This window comes from Podarcis cretensis, assembly GCF_951804945.1.
Source record: "Podarcis cretensis genome assembly, chromosome: 2".
Classification (NCBI taxonomy): Eukaryota; Metazoa; Chordata; class Lepidosauria; order Squamata; family Lacertidae; genus Podarcis; species Podarcis cretensis.
The window spans coordinates 18,589,130-18,602,551 of NC_137171.1; the positions used below are offsets into that span (position 1 = coordinate 18,589,130).

Here is a 13,422-nt window from a genome sequence, read left to right on the forward strand (position 1 = left end):
AAAACAGATGCCATCTAAGCCCAAACATTCTGGGCTGGTAACAGCACATTAAAAATGTAAGAACCTCACAAATTTGACCCTCTTAGCCATCAAGAACAAGGGCAATAATTAAAAAAAAGTTGCAGTTACAGATAGGTAGCCGTGTTGGTCTGCCATAGTCAAAACAAAATAAAAAAATTCCTTCCAGTAGCACCTTAAAGACCAACTAAGTTAGTTCTTGGTATGAGCTTTCGTGTGCATGCACACTTCTTCAGATACACTGAAACAGAAGTCACCAGACCCTTCTATATAGTGAGAAGGTGGGGAGGGGTATTACTCAGAAGGGTGGTGGGAATGGGTGATAGGCAGATAGCTGTGATGAGCCTGTTTCCCACCACCCTTCTGAGTAATACCCCTCCCCACCTTCTCACTATATAGAAGGGTCTGGTGACTTCTGTTTCAGTGTATCTGAAGAAGTGTGCATGTACACGAAAGTTCATACCAAGAACTAACTTAGTTGGTCTTTAAGGTGCTACTGGAAGGAATTTTTTTATTTTGTTTTAAAAAAAAGTTGGTGCAACAGATTTCTGTCCCACTGAATTTTATTGACCCTCTAAACGTCACTTGCTGCCTGACATATTTTGATGATTACAGGGAGGTCTTTATTATTTCAGGGAGAATGCAATGTACAATACCTGTGTCCAACCTGTGACTTCATTTTTAGATCTAGCTCCTCGTGGGAAATCGCTTTCATTCGGCGTGAACCTCTTTCCAGTCAAGCGGAAACTGTGCCGCCCCCCTCCAGCCTGTTAACTTTGGATGGATACGGACTGCAGCTTCCTCCATCTTCGTCTCCGAATGAGAGCATTGACTCAAAGATGTCTATTCTGAATGTGGCAAGTACTCTCTGAAAACCAATTTAAGGGTCGTCGGTTGACAAAGGGGCAGAGATCAGCAAGCAAACTGCTAAACTGGATAGATTATCCAAGTCCTGCTTGTCGCAAATTTCACAGGCAGCCAGTTGTTTTAGCAGAAATCAATTCCTTGACCACCTCACTTACACATCAGTCTATATGTTCTTTCAGAAGGCACAAGTGACTGGCAGTGAGTCCTATATATGCCTAGCTTGGAAGTGAGCCCCGCTGGCAGGGCCGGATTTAGGTTTGATGAGGCCCTAAGCTACTGAAGCTAATGGGGCCCTTTATATGTCCAGCTGTCCTTTGTCAACAACAAATTGTCACTGTTTTTTGTGTTGAATATATGCTATATGGTAATTTATGGACCTAATAGGTATCTAAAGCCATTTGCACATACAGAATGTTGGCACCCTATACAGTGGTACCTGGGGTCACAGATGCTTCAGGTTACAGACACTTCAGGTTACAGACTCCGCTAACCCAGAAATAGTATCTCGGGTTAAGAACTTTGCTTCAGGATGAGAACAGAAATCATGCTCCGGCAGCGCAGCGGCAGCAGCAGGAGGCCCCATTAGCTAAAGTGGTGCTTCAGGTTAAGAACAGTTTCAGGTTAAGAACGGACCTCCAGAACGAATTAAGTACCTAACCCGAGGTACCACTGTATATAGAAATGAGCAAACCAGTGATATTTTAGGGAGCAGGCTAGCAGGCGGGGCCCATTACTTACATCATAGGAGCCTACGCAACACAAAACATTGTTGCTGTATGTAGGTTTTATTTTGTTTTTTATCTTATATTTTGGAAATGTACACCCAGTTTTTCCCCCTTTGTTTTTTTTTTGGGGGGGGGGCAAGAAAGTGGGACCCTAAGCTATAGCTTGTTTAGCTAGTTTGTAACCTGAAGTGTATGTAACCCGAGGTAAAGGTAAAGGGACCCCTGACCATTAGGTCCAGTCGTGACCGCCACTGGGGTTGCAGTGCTCATCTCGCTTTATTGGCCGAGGGAGCCGTCTTACAGCTTCCGGGTCATGTGGACAGCATGACTAAGCTGCTTCTGGCAAACCAGAGCAGCGCACAGAAATGCCATTTACCTTCCCCCAGGAGCGGTACCTATTTATCTACTTGCACTTTGACGTGCTTTCGAACTGCTAGGTTGGCAGGAGCAGGGACTGAGCAACGGGAGCTGACCCCATCGCGGGGATTCGAACCGCCGACTTTCTGATCGGCAAGTCCTAGGCTCTGTGGTTTAACCCACAGTGCCACTCGCGTCCACCACTACATAAATCCGGCACTGCCTGCTGGGTTCAGCGGGACTTGCACCCACCCACGCACACATAGCAGTGATGGGCAGCTGGAGAGATGTAGCTCTCTGTGTAATTTTATGCAGCTGACAAAGAAGGGAGGAAGTTGTGTTAGGGAAAGGAGGAAAGAGAGGGAAAGGGTGGCCCCACCTGCTTTTAGCTCCAACCTCGCCCAGTTTTGACTTCAACCAAGCACCAGTGTGCATTTCATAAATGATTGGCCCTTGACAGAAAAGAAAGGTTGCCCATCCCTATTATATAGGACAGCAGGGGACCCCAGTGGTCATCTAGACCAACCCCTGCAATGCAGGAATCCTTTGTCCTATGTGGGGCTCGAACCCACAGCTCTGAAATTAAGAGTCTCATGCTCTGCTAACTGAGCTATCCAAAGGTTGCGCCGCCCCCCCCCCCCCCCGGTCAAAGGCTGACTTTCATTTATACCGTGTGTGCCCCAACACACATATGTTCCTTATTTTGGTACATTTTAAAAAAATATTCAAATCTTCCTTTCCTTAAGAAAAAACTTACCTCTATTTATACTGAAGTTTTCTTATCTGTGTTGGTCCGATGGAACATAAGTGGCAACCAGGGTTTCTTTTTGTATGTAGGCAAATTCATGAGCTCCACCAGCTATTGAGATATGTTAATCTTTTGTAACTTATAAAGTAGCACTATATGCGTTGGCAGCTAAGAAGATCAGGAGAAAAGAACTAGATAAAATAGTAGTCAGTTGCAAAGGTGATTCGGACATTTAAGCTGGCACATTCTACCTGAGAACCCCTTGCTATTCTATCCTATGCAACAAATAATTTTTAGGAGACGTGATTGTGGTTTATTGTATGTGCAGTGCCTGATGTTTTTATGGTTTTTTATGGATGCAGGTGGCATTGTGGTCTAAATCACTGAGCCTAGGGCTTGCTGATTGGAAGGTCGGCGGTTTGAGTCCCCGCGATGGGGTGAGCTCCCGTTGTTTAGTCCCAGCTCCTGCCCACCTAGCAGTTTGAAAGCACGTCAGAGTGCAAGTAGATAAATAGGTACCACTCAGGCAGGAAGGTAAACGGCGTTTCCGTGCGCTGCTCTGGTTTGCCAGAAGCGGCTTAGTCATGCTGGCCACATGACCCATAAGCTGTCTGTGGACAAACGCCAGCTCCCTCAGCCTATAGAGCAAGATGAGCGCTGCAACCCCAGAGTTGTCCGTGACTGGACCTAACAGTCAGGGGGTACCTTTACCTTTACCTTTATGATTATTGTTGCTTTTCTCTTTGTTCCCTTTGTGAATGATGCCATGGCCTTTGGCTAGTGCAATAAAGTTGATGATGATGATATGTTAAGCTCTTCCTCAGTTCAAACAGTCGAGAGGAAAATACATTTTTTAAATTAAAAAAGGAAAGAAAGAGCAAGGAGAATTTCTCTGCCAAGCGTGCTGTGTGGCTTCTTCCCACAGCCAGCATCCTGTCATCATTCTTAGTATGGAGGAAGTAAGGAAGTTACAGACACATGATTCCTCCTTCTCCCCACCTCACTCCCCCCCTCCCAATAAAACCCCAAAGCTCTGCGTGAAAAACATGCTCTTCTTTGAAATATAATGCTAATACAGCTGGAGAAATTTTAATGAACTGAATAACATTTTTATACCATTCTGTTGCAGGTCCTCTTTTCTTTTAAGCATTATTTCGATGAACTGGGAGTCCATTTGGATCCTAAGCATGCTTTCTTGGGAGTAAACTCCCATCAGACACAAGAGGAACATAGATCTGCATAAGACTGTACTCTTTCTCAGCACTGTTGGGAATAAACAGCTCCCTCGGGAAATGACAAACAGATGGAGGAAAGCAAAACACGATAGGTCATACGTTACATTGCGTTAGATTTGCAACCTGAATTTTTCAGGAGTCTGGCATGTCGCTGAGATGTGCCTGCACTGTAATGTATAAAGCAGAGTCCTTTAAAAGCCACGAACACGTGGGAGCCAGTGTGGTGTAGTGGTTAGTGTGTCAGACTAGGAACCTGGGAGACTAGGGTTCAAATCCCCACTCAGCCATGAAAGCTCACTGGGTGACCTTGGGCCAGTCACTCACTCTCAGTCTAACCTACCTCGCAACGTTGTTGGGTGGATAAGATGGGGAAGAGGAGAACCATACACACCACTTTCAGCTCCTTGTAGGAAAGGGTGATATACAAATGAAATCAATCAATCAGAGCTTCCCTGGGACATGTGATCAAATTGCTCCTTTTTTTTAGCCATTAACACTTCCTAGAATTCTATGACACGGCATGAAACAGTGGAAATTTTCAATGCTACTGATTGTTGTTTTTTTGTCAGAAAAGGACAGGGATCTGTCTGGCAAGAGCTATACGCTCCCTGATGGAAAACCTCTACGTGCCTTTTGCGTAATAAATGGCACCTAGTTCCTGCTTTGGATCTCCTCGTTCTCGGGACCACCACCGTAGCCACTGTCTGTGTAGAGCTACTAAGAGAAATTGGACATTTTTAAAAAGCCGTGTCAGGGATGTAGGAGTGTATTGAAGCCTTTTTCCAGCCTTGGATCCAGCGTGGAATTCCTTAGCTAGGGGCCCTCCATTGGGAGTGCGCTTTTACCAGTTGCGCAGTACTTAAGGTTGCCCACATATCTGATGGAATGCACCCTCCCGTTCTTTGTGGCTGGCGGTTTGGCTTGGTGTCCACAGATTGGTCTGGCCTGCCAAATTAAGTTCCTTTTGGCTTCTATAGCTTCTCTCGCTCTCTGCAGCTAACAGTGTCCCTTCTAGTGTGGTTGTATCACTGCATGAGTTGATAGGGTGGGGATGAATTTCTTTGCAGCGGCAGGCGGAGAAAAACTAAATAACCATGGTTTATTCCAGCTGTTCTGGGGCTGCTTGAAGAACAGTCAATACAGACCACTCTTCCAAAGCTGCTTAACATAATTCTATGGGCGCATGTTGCAAAGGGAACCAGTTTCTTTTAAAGCTTTTGCTATGTATTGTATATTCATCTGAAGTTTAGATAAAGTATTAGCCAGGGCTTCTTTTCTGTAATCAGCCTGTGTGTGTGTGTGTGTGTTTGGTTTTTAATGACATTTGTTTGTTTGGTCCTTGACCTACTTTACCCGAAGGCACCTCCTTATTTTGTGTTTTTTCTTTCATAGACGAAAGCCGGATTCAAGAAGAGAGAGCAATCTCCCGCATTTTCTGCAAACAACAGTACCGCTGATGCATCTGCTGGGGGTAAACGCTCACTTCCTTGCTTTCTCATCACATAGTTGCCATTACCTTTCTCACAGGAGTAGCATTTAATGTGTTTACTTTTCCTTTAGAAAAAGCCTCTATTATGCACCAATTGTTCCCCTAACACGAATGAATGGATTGTCTAGCAGTCCCTTTCCAATATAATGGCCATTGACTATTTTGTGGGATGGCTGAACAAGGATGGATTGTCCTTGCTTGTAACCAGCAAGGACAATGCACCCTTTCCTTGCTCATTTGTCTTCTACAGCTATAGGATTGACACCTGGGGTTTGGGGCTGTGGGTGCCAGGGCCTGGTCCAAAGCTCATGATGTAGCGACCTTTCTGAAGCTAAACATATCTGGGTCTGGCTAGTGAAAGGATGGGATACCATCAAGGAGGCCCATGTAAGTCACCTTGAGTGCCATAATGGAAAAGATGTGAGATATAAAGGGTGGTGCTGTGGTCGAAACCACTGAGCCTCTTGGGCTTGCCGATCGGAAGGTTGGCGGTTCAAATCCCTGCGACGATGGTGAGCTCCCGTTGCTGTCCCAGCTTCTGCCAACCTAGCAGTTTGAAAGCACGCCAGCGCAAGTAGATAAATAGGTACCACTGCAGCGGGAAGGTAAACGGCATTTCCGTGCGCTCTGGCACTCATCACGGTGTCCTGTTGTGCCAGAAGCGGTTTAGTCATGCTGGCCACGTGACCCGGAAAGCTGTATGTGGACAAACACTGGCTCCCTCGGCCTGAAAAGCGAGATGAGCGCCGCAACCCCATAGTCACCTTTGACTGGACTTAACCGTCCAGGGGTCCTTTACCTATAAAGGGAGTAATAAATGGTTTTCAAAGTCTGTTTCAGGGAATACCAAGGTTGCAGGTTCGATCCCCATTTGGGGTAGCTGCGTATTCCTGCATTGCAGGGGGTTGGTCTAAATGATCCTCAGGGTCCATTCCAACTCTACAATTCTATGAATATGGGGTTGTTCATAAGCTTTCTCCCTGAGAATATCTGTAATGCTGGACAAGCTTGCCCTCCATTACAGCTCCTCCCTAGAACACCCTCCTCTCAGATGTCAAGGAAATAAACAACTACCTGACTTTGAGAAGACATCTGGAGGCAGCCCTATATAGGGGAAGTTTTTAATGTTTGGTGCAACTGGACTTCTCTGCGACCCATCCCCTCTGCAGGGAGGTGGGACCGATTCGGATGGTCCGCCCCCGCCACTTAATGGATCCAAATGGTTTCCAGAGAGTGGTAGGGGATGCTTTATCCCATGTTGATGGCCTTTCAGCCGATTCCCTGGTGGCCCGCTGGAATGTGGAGTTAACCAGGGCTATTGACTGTTTGGCTCCGAAGCGCCCTCTCCGATTGCATGGAGCCCAGAGAGCCCCGTGGTTTTCCACGGATCTGAGGGCAATGAAACAATCGTTGAGACGGCTAGAGCGCCGGTGGCGGATAACCCATTCTGAATCTGACCGGACACAGGTTAGAGCTCAACGTCGAGCCTACCAAGTGGCGATAGCGACGGCGAAGAAGACTTTCTTCACCGCCTCTATTGCATCTGCAGAAAACAGCAGCAGGAGACTCTTTCAGGTGGTTCACAATTTAGCGGAACCACCTGTAACATCGGGGCCCAGTACGGGCCACATGTTCTCCTGCAATGATTTTGCAAAGTTTTTTGCAGATAAAATCGCTCAGATTCGGGAAGAAGTAGACTCCACCGTGGGAGCAGGGCCGGGGCGGGAGAGTGCTAGAGTCCTGTCTGGTCAAGTTGTGTGGGATCAATTCCAATCTGTTACCTCCGAGGATGTGGACAGGCTGCTTGGACGAGTGAAGCCAACCACCTGTCTCCTGGATCCTTGCCCATCCTGGCTTATAAAAGCTAGCCGGGAAGGACTGGGCGATGGGCTTCGTGAGGTGGTGAATGCTTCCCTCCGTGAGGGAGCCTTCCCAGACCCGCTGAAAGAGGCGGTTATCAAACCGCTTCTTAAAAAACCATCTCTAGATGCGGCCACGATGGCCAATTATCGCCCAGTCTCAAACCTTCCATTCTTGGGCAAGGTGATTGAGCGAGTGGTTGCTGAACAACTCCAGGCACGCCTGGAAGAAGCGGACCATTTGGATCCCTTCCAGTCGGGATTCAGGCCTCATCATGGGACTGAAACTGCCTTGGTCGCACTGGTTGATGATCTCCGGCGGGCTAGGGACAAAGGTGAGAGCTGTTTCCTAGTTCTGCTGGATCTCTCAGCGGCGTTTGATACCATCGACCATGACATCCTTCTGGACCGTCTTGAGGGGCTGGGAGCTGGGGGCACTGTCATACAGTGGTTCCGCTCCTTCCTCCTGGGCCGTGTTCAGAAAGTGGTGGTGGGGGATGAGTGTTCAGACCCCTGGGCTCTCACTTGTGGGGTGCCTCAGGGTTCTGTCCTCTCCCCCATGCTTTTCAACATCTACATGCAGCCGCTGGGAGGGATCATCAGGAGGTTTGGGCTGGGTGTTCATCAGTATGCAGATGATACCCAGCTCTACCTCTCTTTTAAATCAGAACCAGTGAAGGCGGTAAAGGTCCTGTGTGAGTGTCTGGAAGCGGTTGGAGGATGGATGGCGGCTAACAGATTGAGGTTGAATCCTGACAAGACAGAAGTACTGTTTTTGGGGGACAGGGGGCGGGCAGGTGTGGAGGATTCCCTGGTCCTGAATGGGGTAACTGTGCCCCTGAAGGACCAGGTGCGCAGCCTGGGAGTCATTTGGGAGTCATCAAATCTGTATCCAGGGCAGCTGTTTACCAGCTCCATCTGGTACGTAGGCTGAGACCCTATCTGCCTGCAGACTGTCTCGCCAGAGTGGTACATGCTCTGGTTATCTCCCGCTTGGACTACTGCAATGCGCTCTACGTGGGGCTACCTTTGAAGGTGACCCGGAAACTACAACTAATCCAGAATGCGGCAGCTAGACTGGTGACTGGGAGTGGCCGCCGAGACCATATAACACCGGTCTTGAAAGACCTACATTGGCTCCCAGTACGTTTCCGAGCACAATTCAAAGTGTTGGTGCTGACCTTTAAAGCCCTAAATGGCCTCGGTCCAGTATATCTGAAGGAGCGTCTCCTCCCCCATCGGTCTGCCCGGACACTGAGGTCCAGCTCCGAGGGCCTTCTGGCGGTTCCCTCACTGCGAGAGGCCAAGTTGCAGGGAACCAGGCAGAGGGCCTTCTCGGTGGTGGCGCCCGCCCTGTGGAATGCCCTCCCATCGGATGTCAAGGCGATGGACAATTACCTAACATTCAGAAAACATCTGAAGGCAGCCCTGTTCAGGGAAGTTTTTAATATGTGACATTTTAGTGTATTTTTCATCTCTGTTGGAAGCCGCCCAGAGTGGCTGGGGAAACCCAGCCAGATGGGCGGGGTACAAATAATAAATTATTATTATTATTATTATTATTATCATTTGTTGGAAGCCACCCCGAGGGGCTGTTGCTGTTGTTTCAGTGTATTCTAGGATAAGCCCTGGTTTCTGCAGCAGTAGTTCCATTCAGTAGGCCTGGCTGGAGCCCTGCATGAACTAACACTCCCAGAATGCTTTGCAATGCCACACCGGGCACCTGTGGCAAACAAATAGACATGGACAGACTTCCCTGGAAGTAGGCAGATTGAAAACCTGTCAAGCTTATATAATTAGTAATCAATAGGCTCACTTTGGCACAGCATGGTGAATAACACCGGCATATCTGAAGATCCAGTTGCCATAGAAACTTAAGTATTTTCCAGTGCTTATAGGACTCTGCACTTAACATATGTTTGGCACATGTATATTAAGGATATAAAATGAGTGAGTGTAAAAGCACCATGCATTTTGTTTTCACATTTGCCGAAGGTTGGGTAGGAAGCAAGGGCTCAGGCATAGGCAAAATCCTTGTTTTGCCTCAAAGCCGCTTCTCCTGTATGTATTAAACAGGCAGTAGGCAGTTCATGTATGTATGTATAGCTATAGATGCAAAAATATGTTGGGGTATTCTAAAAGCACGTGCACCTTGGGTGGTAGAATACTGTATGGGTTGTCTAGTGTTGGTACAGCCATGCTTGCTCAACCATGCATATAACACACTGGTCCTGAAACACCTACATTGCCTCCCAGTACATTTCCGAGCATAATTCAAAGTGTTGACGCTTACCTTCAAAGCCCTAAACAGCATCAGCCCCGTATACCTGAAGGAGCGACTCCACCCCCATCGTTCAGCCCGGACACTGAGGTCCACCTCCAAGGGCCTTCTGGCGGTTCCCTCCCTGCAAGCAGCAAGGTTACAGGGAACCAGGCAGAGGGCCTTCTCGGTAGTGGCGCCCACCCTGTGGAATGCCCTCCCATCAGATGTCAAGGAAATAAACAACTATCTGACTTTTAGAAGACACCTGAAGGCAGCCCTGATTAGGGAAGTTTTTAATGTTTGATGTTTTATCGTGTTTTTAATATCCTGTTGGGAGCCACCCAGAATGGCTGGGGAAACCCAACCAGATGGGCAGGGTATAAGTAATAAATTGTTATTGTTATTGTTATTGTTATTGCTATGCAGATATGTAGGCTTTGGGGGATGTTTTAGAAAGCAGTTTTGGTGACTTGGCAGGAGTCCAAAGAAATGCCCCCTCACCACAATAAATAAATAAATTATGTGCATCTGTGCCACAGCCTGTATCAACTTATCTCTCTCTCTATCTCCAACTCCTGTTTCCTTTTGATTGTTTTTTAAAAGAGGTGTCACAGGTGCAAGCCATGTGCCTCTCTCATGATATGACCGTTCATATTTCAATAATGTCTGTTTGATCCACAGCCCATCATTCCCCAATTATCCTCCAGGTTTTTGTGTGTGGTTTCCACCAACACACCCACCCACACCCTCATCTCTTGGCGGGTTCGTACAGGAAGGTCCATCTAGTATTTCAGCAGCATCCATCAGTTTCCATTTGAGATCTGTAATAAACATTTAAATTGCATCTTGCTTACCGTTTAAAGGGGGGGGGGATAACAAACACGAGTTGATTCTGGTATTCAGGTGATTAGCTCCGGTTGTTTGAACAGCAGGAGTTCGGAACATATCCTTCAGGAGAAAAAGTTCCAATTAGATTTCCAATTAATGTGCAACCTGTTGTCTCTTAGCTGTTGGCCCCACGTGGAGCGATGATTATGGACCACAAAGAAGGAAGATTTCCCTAAACCCCACTGTTCGTCTCCAAGCAGATAAACTAGAGATGGTAAATATCTTCTGTCTTATTTTTTACCTTTGTTCCTGTGGCAATTTGGTGACAGAAATTACTATTCCACACGGGTAAATAACACTCGTGAGACCAATGGTTTGCTGTGCTGAATCGACATTTGTTGCCTGGTGAAATTATTTAGCAAATATTGAAATGGTCTGGCTGGATGAAAATGTTTTTAAGCTTTTGATGCTACTCTTTCTGCTGCGATTTCCTCTCCTAGCATCAGAACTGCCTTTTGCAAATGTTGCAGGAACCTTTAGCCCAAATCTAGGGAAAGTCGTGCTTGAGTTCCCATTGACTTTATATCCCATTAATTTCAGCAATTTACTTTGGCTCTAGCAATTTACTTTGGCTCAGGACCCTTGTTGTCTTTCCTTTTAAAATATTTTTATAGTCACACTAGCTTATTTCTAGCGATCTCTAAAATTTGCAGTATATTACTGTAGGTCTCCAGCCAAAGTAACTGGAAGATTCCCATTTTGGCCAGGAGTTATGAGCACTTTGTGGCTATGACATGAACTTGTAGAGCTTTTGTTCTTCTTGCCAAGTAAATGAATTTCAGCAAGGACTCTTTGGACTCACAAAGAGAGTGGCAGGGACTGAGTGCTTGTGTGTATTCAGATCCAAATAGAGGAGTTTACACGTTAACACAGATGAAGAAAAGGATTAGAGTGGGGTCAGCAAACTTTTTCAGCAGGGGACCGGTCCACTGTCCCTCAGACCTTGTGGGGGGCCGGACTATATTTTGGGGGAAAAAATAAAAATGAATGAATTCCTATGCCCCACAAATTGTTAGGATATTTCCGTTCCACCTTAAAAGGGAGCAGGATGTTTGTGTCACAGCCTGCGTATTTCCTGTTCACAGGATGTTTCTGTTGTGTCTATGCTTTTGTTTCTCTCTCTGTGCCTGAGACACCGACGCAGGCAGTCATGTTTTCTTTGTTCTGACCAACGCTGAATAAAATTGTAAATAATGCTCTCCTGCATGCATCTTTCGCTGTGCGAATTCTGCTGATAGAGCGTGCATCAGCTCTGGAATGTGGCAAGCTATTTCTGGAGTTCATGTCGCTAATTGATTGATACTGCGTTTCTACGGGAGGTCGATGGACGTCCGGAGACACTGTGGGGGCATGATGGCTTTTGTCTCCCTGGCTGTATCCCAACACAAATAACCCAGAGATGCATTTTAAATAAAAGCCCACATTCTACTCATGTAAAAACACACTGATTCCTGGACCGTCTGTGGGCTGGATTTAGAAGGTGATCGGGCGCCTGGGCCTTAGTTTGCCTACCCATGTTTTGGAGCCACATTTTCTGTTCAAAATGGTTGCAAGAACGTTCATAGTGGAGGTGCCATCCTGCAAGTCCTTCTCCTTCCTCATTCCACCCTGTGTGCATTGAAAGCGAGTTGCAGGTTAGCTTCCTGAAAGGAACTGAGCAAAGCTCCCCCATCCTGGGTGCATTGCTGCTGAGTATGTTGCAACAGGCTATAGGCCTTGGAGGAGCAGGTGGGTGGGAGACCTTGTGTTAGAGCAGGGTTTCCCTAACTTTGGTCTCCCGCTGTTGTCGGACTACAACTCCCATCATGCCCCAGTGGACGGGGATGATGGGAATTGTAGTCCAAAACAGAGGGAGACTGAAGTTTGGGAAACCCTGTGTTATGGGCCTCTGATTGGAATAAAGAGCTTGGCTTCGTTGAGCATCCTTGTCATGAATGTGGCTTCCCTGAATGGTGGCTGCATGGAAGCGCCAGATCCTACTTAACTCTTATTAAGTGCTACTCCACAATGTGTTCACTCCCTCCATGCAGCGAGAGCAGGATGCCAGCCACAGATTATTTCCCGGAAGAACAATATGGAAGCCTGTGATTCATTGTGAGTTTGGAGCAAGGAAGTATATTCAAACAGGGCAGCCTTGCTTGTACACACATTTATTTGTTTTTAAACAGCTCTCTACTGCTGTTTCTCATTTTTTCTCCCAATCCTAAATTCCGTTTGCCGCATCTCCCTATCAGTTTGCTATGTCCATAATCATATAAAAACCTAATGAAAATTCATCAGTATTTTTGGGTGCCTTTTTCCTCATATGCATGTTTTGGGGGCGTTACTTTGCCCAGTTTGCACATTTTCCTGCAAGCAGCCTTTCATAATGCAGTGCATGCATACGTAAATGTTTGTGCACACTTTTTGGGGGGTGGGGAAACAGCTTTGCAAAATTCAAGTGTGAATTTCAGAAAATAGCTGCATTTCAGCTTGTGTATTCTCTTGGGAAGTGTGAGCTCTTCCCTGTTAGTGAAGATCAAGTCGAGGGTAACGGACACCTCTTGCTCCTTCCTCTTACTTCTGAGTTGGAAAGTTGTGCTAGCAAACTATGGCAGGAATTTGCTGGAGATTTCACGCTTAGGGACGTTTGTAACCCAGCAGATAATAGAGAAGTTGAAGTCTCCCATTAGTAAAATTTCTTCTTTCCCTGAAACACCTACAGTTTGAGAGGAAAATGTTTTGGGTATCAGTGATACATTTTTTTCCCTTTTCAAGTGCTTTCATCAAGGTGCTTTTATCAAAGTTCTGCCGCCGCCTTCTTCCCCAGCTATTTCCCAAAGTTATTTTGCTAAAAAAGATCTCATTTCTCTTTTTTGTGATACCTTCTTCTCTCACTTCATCGATACCGAGAGCAGGAAAATAAGGGGGGGAAGAGCTGCGAGGGGTAGACCACTTAAATATTTATATCATTTTTGTGTAAGTGCTTGAAGA

The 13,422-nt window shown here is 46.5% G+C and overlaps 1 protein-coding gene across 1 annotated transcript in view; it reads left to right on the forward strand.

Annotated features, from left to right (window-relative positions):
* STXBP4 (syntaxin binding protein 4) overlaps positions 1-13,422 on the forward strand; it is a 158,353-nt gene that overhangs the window by 33,624 nt on the left and 111,307 nt on the right. The window contains exons 6-8 of the mRNA XM_079965479.1: positions 704-875; positions 5,343-5,421; positions 10,569-10,663. Coding sequence (XP_079821605.1) covers positions 704-875; positions 5,343-5,421; positions 10,569-10,663 — 346 coding nt within the window. The remainder of the gene's footprint in view (positions 1-703; positions 876-5,342; positions 5,422-10,568; positions 10,664-13,422) is intronic.